The 10,935-nt window shown below is 36.0% G+C and overlaps 1 protein-coding gene across 1 annotated transcript in view; it reads left to right on the top strand.

Moving 5' to 3' along the window:
- Positions 1–5,899: 5,899 nt before the first annotated feature.
- Positions 5,900–10,935, top strand: part of LOC107653556 (epidermal growth factor receptor kinase substrate 8-like protein 1) — a 14,115-nt gene continuing 9,079 nt past the window's right edge. The window contains exons 1-6 of the mRNA XM_016440298.1: positions 5,900–6,012; positions 6,362–6,409; positions 9,453–9,561; positions 9,704–9,762; positions 10,336–10,489; positions 10,588–10,676. Of these exons, the coding sequence (XP_016295784.1) occupies positions 9,453–9,561; positions 9,704–9,762; positions 10,336–10,489; positions 10,588–10,676 (411 nt within the window). The 5' untranslated portion in view covers positions 5,900–6,012; positions 6,362–6,409. The remainder of the gene's footprint in view (positions 6,013–6,361; positions 6,410–9,452; positions 9,562–9,703; positions 9,763–10,335; positions 10,490–10,587; positions 10,677–10,935) is intronic.

Consider the following 10,935-nt stretch of genomic DNA (forward strand, 5'->3'; position numbering starts at 1 on the left):
ACAATAAGGTTCCATTAGTTAATGTTAGTTAATGTATTAACTAACATGAACAAACAATGAACAATACATTTATTACTTTATTCATCTTTGTTAATGTTAGTTAATGAAAATACAGTGGTTCATTGTTAGTTCATGTTAATTCACAGAGCATTAACTAATGTTAACAAGCACAACTTTTGATTTTAATAATGCATTAGTAAATGTTGGAATTAACGTTAGCTAAGATTAATAAATGCTGTAGATGTATTGTTCATGCTTAGTTCATGTTAACTAAAGTAGTTAACTAATGTTAACTAATGAACCTTATTGTAAAGTGTTACCATAAAAACGAACAAAAAGAAAAATATAGAAGATGTTTTACCTTTACATATGATTTAAAAAAAAAATTCTGGTAAAATCTCAATAAACAAGTCCTTAAGTGAGCTTACTACATAAAAATAATATCTACTTGCATTAAACGCGGGACAGTCCAATAAAATATGTTTAATGGAAAGGGGGGTCTTGTGAAACATACACAGAGTTGGGTCTTCCTCTGGGATCTATGTTTTCTCCACTGTGAAAGTGGTAAAGTACAGACGTCCAGAACCTTCTCTAGCAAAGACAGAGTGAGAGAAAGAGGTGTGTTACTGCGTCAGAGCTGGAGCCGCTAGTCATTCTGAGTTGTCTGACAGGCGGACTTTGTGAGGTGGAAAGTTTTCAAAGTGTCCGATGCCTCTATGATGATCTCGTGACAGGGGGAAAACATCTCATCTCTCTTTTGTCTCCATGTCCTTGCATGTCTAAGCAGTTGCTTTTTTTGCACTGCCAAATGATACAGTAAAGAAAGACAAAGCCAACTGAACAAAGTGTCAAAGTGAACAGATATTCTTTGCCACTTTGTTAATACTTCGGGTGCCTTTTCAACAGTGCCAGTGACCTTCCCACTCAACTGGTATTTGATTGGATGTGCTACTTCTCTGTGCTAGTCTCATTTTATTTCATTTATGCCACTGTGCATGAGAACACATGACTATACACGAAGACAGTATCAACAAAGTGTGTAAACCACTGATTATTTAATTGAAATATTGAAATTGACAGCCTCTCCTTTGCTCTCACTGTCCATGTGGGTACCCACACTGTTTATATTCATGTCAGCTTGAAGGAAGCTGAAGTTTACTTGTGTTTCAGGGTCAGAAAGATAAAAAACACAACTTCACATAAGAAACACAACTTCGCGTATTTAGAAAAAACGCAACTTCACGTATTACAACAATTCCTAACTACAAGTCCAAAGTAATGATAAACAAAATGTTTTTCTGTCTGCAACAAATATTGGCTGTTAATCTTTATGGTTTTTAAATATAATGATTTATGTTATTGAAACTGTAAACGTGTAATTATTTAATTATTTATTATTATTTGGTATTTATACGAAAATTTGCATACATATTCTATGTTTTTCTCAATTGTGCAGCACTTTGGGTTAACGTCTGTTGCTTTTATTGTGCTATATAAAAACATTTTGACTTGAAGTTTGAATTAAACTACCCAATGTATATTTTTGGCTGAAATTTTCTGCAACATCACCATCTTGGTGCAAATTTGGCTACTTGACAGTATTTTAGGAACATACCATACCAACCAACCTGGAATATAATATATCACACACCACTAATGTATTTACACATTGATTCAGCCTGTAAATAAACTGTAAATACTGATGAAATTAGACAAAATTAATCACTGAGCCAATTTAATGTATTAAAGACCAAAAACAATGACTGACTTTATGCTAAGTCTCAACTGGAACTGGACACAATTTGTTAGTTTCTTACTCGTGTTTTGGTAGAAACTGTTATATAAGAACCAATGCATACAACTCCTAGCCACACATGCATATGTTACGGAAACACTTGAAATTCAGCAGAAAAGTTTTCTCTTGCAGCTTATGAGAAAACTTGCAGCAACAAAGTTTTTGACTCTTACCTTGCAGCCCGTTTCAGGGGGAGTTGCCCTTTTTTTCGACTGACAGCCTCGTGTTATCGATTCAGCTAAAAATCCAGTCGTTCTGCCAACAAAGACCATTGCACTTTTTTAACACACGAGGGCGCCATTGCCTTACCTGAGGCTTTCTAAAATTCTCACATTCTGAGCATCCTCAGCGTTATTATTGCTATAACGTTTCTTTACTGAAAGGCCTTAGGTTAATAAGGATATGGGCATTATTCTGTATTATTTTGGGACGGGAGAATCATAGGCTGGGATGAAACTGAGTTTTAAATTGAACTCAGTGAGTGGAATCTTTTGAATCATTCACTGATTTGTTCAGTTTTTCTGCAGGCACTGACTGCACTCCACGTTCATTCGCGTGTGACATCGGGAGACCAGAAACGCAAGCTCATGCGAAGAAACTTAGTTTGGTTAAGTTGTATGCAATGTCATTATGTTGTTTCTTGTACTTTTTTAAAACAAAAGTTCAGGGAATCCTTGCTTGAAACTGCGTTCACACTATGGTTCACACTAGCAGCGACTTTTGGCGTTCTCACTACTGGCTGCCTAGTAACGTCGTTGTTGACAGCGAATCCGTTTTCTTGCTGCTAAATACAAACATATTGGAGGCAAAAGACTAAATAATATAATATAAATTGAATCCGTACATAAAAACAAAAATTAATGAGAAACAGTCTGCTCTTTTCCATCGCGTATGTTTATCTATGGCAAACAGCGTCACTGCCGGTACTGTCTGCGAGGAGAACCGTCTTCTAGTTCTTGTCTTCTTTTTCTTCTTCTGTGGATTTATTGGCGGGTCGCATACCACCTTTTAAGGTGCATACCGCCACCTCCTGTGCTGGAGTGTGAAGTGATTTCAGTCTAGGTATATATTATGAATTCTATATGCTATTCTTAAGTCCACTATTTCTAATGAATTTTAAAATTGTCTTTATTATTTTACCACATCCTTGTTTTATGTTTAATATGTTGCAGGTTGAAAATTCATTGCATCCTAAGTTCTGTAATTCTCTTTGTAGTTCATTCCTTTCCTGTTCATACCTAGGACAGAGTAACAACACATGATCAACTGTTTCCTTTACTTGGCATGTTTCACATAATCCAGTACTGTGTTTTCCTATTATATGAAGTGTAGAATTAAGTTTTGTATGACCCATCCTTAGTCTTGTTAAAATGACCTGATCTTCTCTACTTAAGTTCAGTATCATTTTGCTTTGACTTACCCTGTTTTGTATATTATAAAAATGTCTTCCTGTTTTACAGTCATTCCAACTCCCTTGCCATTTCCAATTGCAAGCTTCTTTAATTATACTTTTCCCCTCCATCCTGCTTAGTGAAACTGAAATAGTAGGAGTATTCAGATTAAGTGACTCTTTAGCCATTTTATCAACTTTTTCATTTCCTGGTATATCAACATGCGCTGGAACCCAAACAAAATTAACTATTATTCCAGCATGTCTTAATCTATACAATATATTCATTATTTCTATAAAGATATCATATCTAACAGTTTGAAAAGTTTGAAGACTGGTAAGTGATGCCATTGAATCTGAACAAATCACTACCTTATTTGGCATCACTTCTTCTACCCAACTAAGTGCCGCAACGAATGCCTCGTTTATAATGGGTTTTCATGTTTTTGAATCATTGCTCCGGCCTGACAGGGAATCTTCTTCTTCTGTGGATTTATTGGTGGGTCGCATACCAGCTTTTAAGGTGCATACCGCCACCTCCTGTGCTGGAGTGTGAAGTGATTTCAGTCTAGGTATATATTATGAATTCTATATGCTATTCTTAAGTCCACTATTCCTAATGAATTTTAAAATTGTCTTTATTATTTTACCACATCCTTGTTTTGTGTTTAATATGTTGCAGATTGAAAATTCATTGCATCCTAAGTTCTGTAATTCTCTTTGTAGTTCATTCCTTTCCTGTTCATACCTAGGACAGAGTAACAACACATGATCAACTGTTTCCTTTACTTGGCATGTTTCACATAATCCAGTACTGTGTTTTCCTATTATATGAAGTGTAGAATTAAGTTTTGTATGACCCATCCTTAGTCTTGTTAAAATGACCTGATCTTCTCTACTTAAGTTCAGTATCATTTTGCTTTGACTTACCCTGTTTTGTATATTATAAAAATGTCTTCCTGTTTTAGTCATTCCAATTCCCTTGCCGTTTCCAATTGCAAGCTTCTTTAATTATACTTTTCGCCTCCACCCTGCTTAGTGAAACTGAAATAGTAGGAGTATTCAGATTAAGTGACTCTTTAGCCATTTTATCAACTTTTTCATTTCCTGGTATATCAACATGCGCTGGAACCCAAACAAAATTAACTATTATTCCAGCATGTCTTAATCTATACAATATATTCATTATTTCTATAAAGATATCATATCTAACAGTTTGAAAAGTTTGAAGACTGGTAAGTGATGCCATTGAATCTGAACAAATCACTACCTTATTTGGCATCACTTCTTCTACCCAACTAAGTGCCATTTGAATTGCCACCATTTCGGCTGTGTATACTGATGTCCCATCCGTTAACCTTCCATATTTTCCGATTTTAAATTCTGGAACATAGAATGCAGACTTTACTGATTAGTGATTGGCTCTTTTACTCAGAAGGCGTGGCTTCGTTCGATAGAGCGGCCATATTGAGCGTTGCATTTTTCCCCATTCAAAACTATACGAGTGACACGTCTTGGGTATTCTAAGTCTTTGGTATTACTTACTATTGGAGAAAGCGTAACGGTCAACTTGGATCACGTGTGCCTTAATAACCAATCACAGTACAGCCTTGACGTCACAGAATTTCAGTCAGAGTTGTGCGACACTCACCCTGCGTTCCATTCGGAAGGGCTCATCCCTGTGCCCTAATCCCTTCAAAGGGTTTACCCTCCGGAGTGAGAGCTTCGAAGGGTTGAAGGGTGTAGCGGACCAAACAACTGACGTCACAAACAAAGATGCTGGTTTGCAGTGTTGTGAAAAACGGTGTCGATTGAAGACTGTACTTTCCACAGTCTAAATGTTTGAAAATTATCTATTTATTACTTGATAAAACAAAAGCCATAGAGTGTGACATTACATTCTGTTTGGTGTCCTAATAAATTTCGCATGTTTCCGTGGTAGGTGGAGATAAACGAGTCTTTTTGGGTGAATCATTGAATCATTTACTCAACCTATTCGCTAAATACACAGAAGTTCTTCACGAACGAAACAAGTCTTTTTCCATTTTTAACTTTATTAAAAGTTGCACGTCTACAGATCTATATTAGAGACTCCAGAGTGTTTAATTAATCCTTCACTTTAAAGATTCAAAATGCAGATTAATTCACTAAGGTACAGCGCTGTGATTGAGAGGAAAGAGGAAATGCAGGTACAAAAAATGTCATGTGAAACTTGATTCACAGTTCCTGGCAGGATAAACAGCATTTGTGCATTACTTGGCAAGACGTCTGAGGCAATAGACAGAATTCATATCAAAATGACACAATCACTGCAAGTGAGAGGTTACGCACTGTAAGTGTGGGAGTGTATTTTTACTTGAAAAATTCTTCTATACATCTAATAATAGTTGTCCTTACTTTCAACAGATAGTTTTGCACAATTTCCAACAACTGAGCAAGCTACAGAGTTTCATGAGAATAACAAATATTTCATTACAATGAGAAATAATTGTTTTAAAAAAGGCAAGCAACAACAATACATCACTAAAACAATCTACGTATCAAAAGCTTCGCGGTAAGAAAATATCACTCTAAATGTATTGGGTGCTGACAGCACACACCACATAAATTGACCCAGATTCACGAAAGTACTTCAAATAGATTAAACACTGAGGTAACAGCGCTTCTTTACACCTGTGAATGACAGAGAAACAGTGGAAGAGAAAAAAAAAGAAAGAAAGAGGGAGGCTATGAGAAGAATGACAGATCTAGACAAACAAGCTTAGCCTGAACACACTAAACTGAAACAGCGACTGATGCAGTTCTTTGCCGAAGACTTTGTGGCTGTGTGAGTATTGAATTTTTTCCACTTGTCTTTATGTGTGAATACATATGTTTATGTGGTGTTTTACACATTACTTTTAATATATTCTACTGTAATCTAGTTTGGACCCCTCAAAGTTTCTTATAAAAATCTTATCTCTCTGAAGATCTGTTGTGTTTATTGTCTCAGAGGTATGTAAGAGGAATGCATTCATCAGAATGTATTAACACAGGTTTCTATGATCTTCATATCCTGAAACTCAGAAGAGAGAGAGAGAGAGAGAGAGAGAGAGAGAGAGAGAGAAAGGAAGTCCAGGTTTTCTTCAAGTTAAACAGATCAACTTGTTTTTCTTGTTCTTGCATTTCTCTATTAGGTGTAAACAGAAGATGTGACAGAAGGAGGTGCACACATCTAACACACGGTAAGACTCTTAAACCAGCCAATTAAATCTTTATAATAATGTCATGGAAACTGACACTTTATATTAATACAGTACTAGCAATTTTGGCAACAGGTGTATTATGTTTTTATAGTTACATGCAGATCCTAGTTGCAATGCACGCTAATGCTTTCCCCTGAAGGATTGGAAAGTATTAGGCCTGCTTCATCTATTGCAATGTTCAATGCGTTGTAATCTCAGATCTAAGAGCTATATTTTGTGTCTTGTACCTATTCTTTGGCGATACAATGACATGACAGTGTGAATTCAAGCAAGTCATTGAATAGATCTCTGCTAATAATAGCAGCTGTGATAAAAATCCTGAGCATATATGCTGCCACTCCTCCTAAACAACACAAGAGTGTTTAGCCAACGCAGTGATTTTGACATGGTGATTGTGTTGAGTTTTTAATATGGTTCTTGGAGATTTCTGCTTGCAATTTTCAGGAATATAGTGGGTGTCCAAAAATCTGAAAACCAGATATTCAAAATCTAATCTAAACCTTGAAATAAAAAAAGATTAGGATTTTGAAACATTTTAAACATTAAACATTAAATTAAGAATTATTATGACATAAAATGAAGATCAAATGTTTTAGATTCTGCACTATTTCTAGGTCACTCAAGTACATTCGTGGCATCGATCATGACTTATTGTATAGACAGTCAGATATTCCTGCTTCCATTGAAGCACAAGATGCTCTATGGATCATCTCAAATCATGCTGGAGAAAATGATCACTCATTTTTACACAAACTTGTTATGCAGTCTATTGCATATTGCCATTTAATTTATTTATTTCCAACCATCCATACATTTTCCTAACTGCTTGTCCTACGTACAGTGATATAGAAAAGAATCACCCCCCTATAAAATAATCAAATTTTGTTGCTTTGCCGCTTGAAATGAAGATGGATAAAGTTTTTGTTTTATCCAGCTGAATTTACTCAGTGCAACTTATAACATCCAAGTGAAAGATACAACACCAACATGTCAGGAAAAATATATATATTTTTTTTTTTTGGGGGGGAAAAATAGCTTTCCTGTAGCATTTCAGTCCTTGGTAGTGCAACTGAAGCAAACAATCAGCTATGGGTGGCAAAGCACCGTCAAAAGATCTCTGGGATAAAGTTGTGGACAGGCACAAGGAGATGGATACAAAAAATATCAAAGGCTTTATCAATGCCTAGAAGCACAGTGCAGTCTATTATTAAGAAGAGGAAGGTATTTGGTACAACACATACCCTCCCTGGATCAAGAGGTCGCTCCAAACTGAATGGAAGAGCCATGAGGAAACTGCTCAGAGAGGTGACCAAGAGGCCTACAGCAACTCTGAAGAGTGGTCATTGTGTGCATGTGACAACAATTTCACAAATTCTCACAAATGTGGCTTGTATGAGAGGGTTGCAAGAAAAAAGCCCCTCCTCAAGAAAGGCCCCATGCAGTCAGACTGAGCTTTGCCAAAACACACCTTGAAGATTCTGAGGCAGATGAGACTAAAATTTAATTATTTGGCCTTCTGAAGAACCTTCTTTCGCCACAAAGAGCCTTTTGTGAAACCGAAAGGTTCTTCAGATATTAAAGGTTCTTTATGGAACCATTTAGACCAAAAGGTTCTTCTATGGCATCGTGAAGCTCCTTTATTTTTAAGAGTGTACAAGGAAAAATGGATGGGGCAAACTACTGTCAAATTCCTGAGGAAAATCTGCTGCCCTCTGCTAGAAAGTTGTCAATGGGAAGAAAGTTTACCTTCCAACAAGACAATGACCCAAAGCACACAGCAAAACTGAGCACACAGTGGTTGAAGGAGGAAAAAGGTGAATGTCCTTGCATGGCCTAGTCAGAGCCCAGACTTAAACCCCACTGAAAATCTGTGCAATGACTTGAAGCCTGCATTCCACAAACGCTCACCATCAAATTTGGTGTTATGTCTTTCACTTGGATGTTATAAGTTGCACAGAGTAAATACAGCTGGATAAAACAAAAAACTGTGTCTGTCTTCATTTCAGGCTGCAAAGCAACAAAATGTGATAATTTTTTCTATACCCACTGTATATAGGGCTGCGGAGATGCTGAAGGCTGGCATTTATTTATTTATGTATTTAAAACAGGAAAATACACATGAGAAAAATGTTTTTAACAAGTGGTCTCAGACTTTTGAATCCATCTGTAAAAGTTGAGTTGTAAATTTTTTATGACTATTATTATTGTTTTTTTAACTGTTAACATCCTGAAAATAAATGTTCAGAGACTCTGTAACAGCTCTGGTGTGACCCCACAACCAAGAAGCTCACTGATCATAAGATCATAAGAAGATCTGAAAAAAGTTTATTGGTTTCTGTTGGTCGGAGGCCATAGATGTGACTGAGCTAATGTGCAGTAATGTATTGGTTATGTATGGAATGTCAACCTTCTTTATCCGAGTCTTAAACAACAAATGAGTGAAACTCTCAAGCAATCCTGCCAAGACCAGATTTACAAAAAAAAGCCATTCATTGAGTTTGTTTGGCAAAAAAAATAAAAAATAAAAAAATAAAAATCTGAACAGGCGTGTCTTGCTTATAGGGAGTTGTGGTAGCCCAAGTCCCAAAGCTTAGTTTATTAAACCATTTAAAGAGATTCTCTCAGGCCCCTTGGCATAGTCGTCTCACTTTTTTGTCTGCCTGCCAGCTCAGTTGAATGAAATTCTGTCTTCAGTTTCTAATGTTTTCTCCCCAATAGCCCACTACCCAATAATCCTCTTTGATAATTGGGTTCTGGTAGCATAATGCTGTTTAACTAAATGTTTAGTCCCACATAAAGTGGTGGTGACCAAGGAACTGTATATATTATTTAAGTAGATTTAAAAATTCAGAAATTGTTTGTTCTCTTAAATGCATTTGAAAAGCAACAAATGTGCCCATGCCATGAGTTTGTTAGCAGGTGACCAGGTAAAGCTGTCAATATGATGACAGGAATTTTATCAATGTCTATATAATTTTCTCTGTTTTTTGTCTTTTCTATTTTCATGTTTTCGCTTTCTAAGATGGCTGCTCCCCCAGTTATCCCTAGGAGACAGTCTAAGTCTACAAACGACACAGCTGCTAACTTACGTCCCATAGGTGTAAATGCATGTGCATATATGTCTGTTTTCTGTATGTCTATTTGATAAAATATATACGTAATGACAATATATATATATTTTTTTGATAATATGTAAATTTATATATATATATGTGTATGTGTGTGTGTGTGTGTGTGTGTATTTCATTGCTCTATACTTGTATCTTTTCTTAGTAAATGGAGGAAACAGAGTGAAAACAGATACACACCTGATGCATGCACAGAGAGAAGTTGTAAGTATGACCGTTAAATAGGACACTGCCTGTTGAATAGAATGCAGACCTAAAAAAAAAAAAATGTAGTTTTGTAATAAAGGAGACCAGGGCTAGTTGTCACACTTTTTACACCTGTGAAGGTTATTTATTTAAAAAGAGATTAAAAAGAGGGTGTATAAACACATCAGTATTTTGCAATAATTTTCAACATTATCGCTCAGAAAAAAAGTACAGTTCATTGAATGCAAGTTCACCTTTATGACAACAGGCCCCGCTATTAGGGAATATGGGGTAAGTTTTCACTTTGAAACCTGTCATTAAACATCCTATTCTATATTTAGCAAAAATGTAAAAAAAATGTACATAAAAAAATGTAAAACATAACATTAAAAATATGAAACTATTGTTTTTATTAAGTACAACATTGTAATTAAGAACCTGAGTTGCCCTGACCTGAAAAAATATGATGTTACTGGGATTTTAGCTTTAGAGAAAAGACATGAAAGTGCTTGAAAATACGACTGTTTGTGTAATTGGACTTATTGCTTAAAACCTTACAGTTTCCTCCTTTCTTATATCCCCCTCTCTTAGGAGTTGGTGAATTACTGTTTTGCTGATGTGGAGCGTTTCATGGCCCGTCTGCAGGAGACAGCAGAGGCTAAGAACATTCTAGAGCAACTGAGCACTAAGAAGAATAGCAAAAAGAAGGAGAAGAAGAAAAGCAAGAAGAAGAAAGAGCAGGATGGTGAGAGAGATGCCCCCGATGACCTCCATAATTCTCAAGCCTATCCGAGACCTTCAGAAACATAATCAATCATAAATCATAAACATCTGTGTTTGTAGATGGCCCTCTCACACAAACGGTGACCCCACCATCAGAACAAGAATTTGTGGATATTTTTCAGAAGATTAAATATTCTCTCTGTCTACTGGTAAGGTGACGAATTAGACAAATCTTTCTAAATATTGCCTTTTATCCCCTCCAAAAGCACTGTAAAATCTAATTAGTTGGGCTTACTTAAAAAAAGCATGCAAACCGATTGCCTTGAAAAAAACGAAGTAAAGTGAAATAGGAATAGTATGTTGTACTGACAAATGCTTAGTTAGTATAGTTTACTTACACGAGAGCTCTAGTAACTAAAAAAGAACTGTAGGGGGTACTTGATCCTTTCATTTAGGTTTACTCATGAC

Source organism: Sinocyclocheilus anshuiensis, unplaced genomic scaffold (genome assembly GCF_001515605.1).
Source record: "Sinocyclocheilus anshuiensis isolate Anshui unplaced genomic scaffold, SAMN03320099.WGS_v1.1 scaffold2013, whole genome shotgun sequence".
NCBI lineage: Eukaryota > Metazoa > Chordata > Actinopteri > Cypriniformes > Cyprinidae > Sinocyclocheilus > Sinocyclocheilus anshuiensis.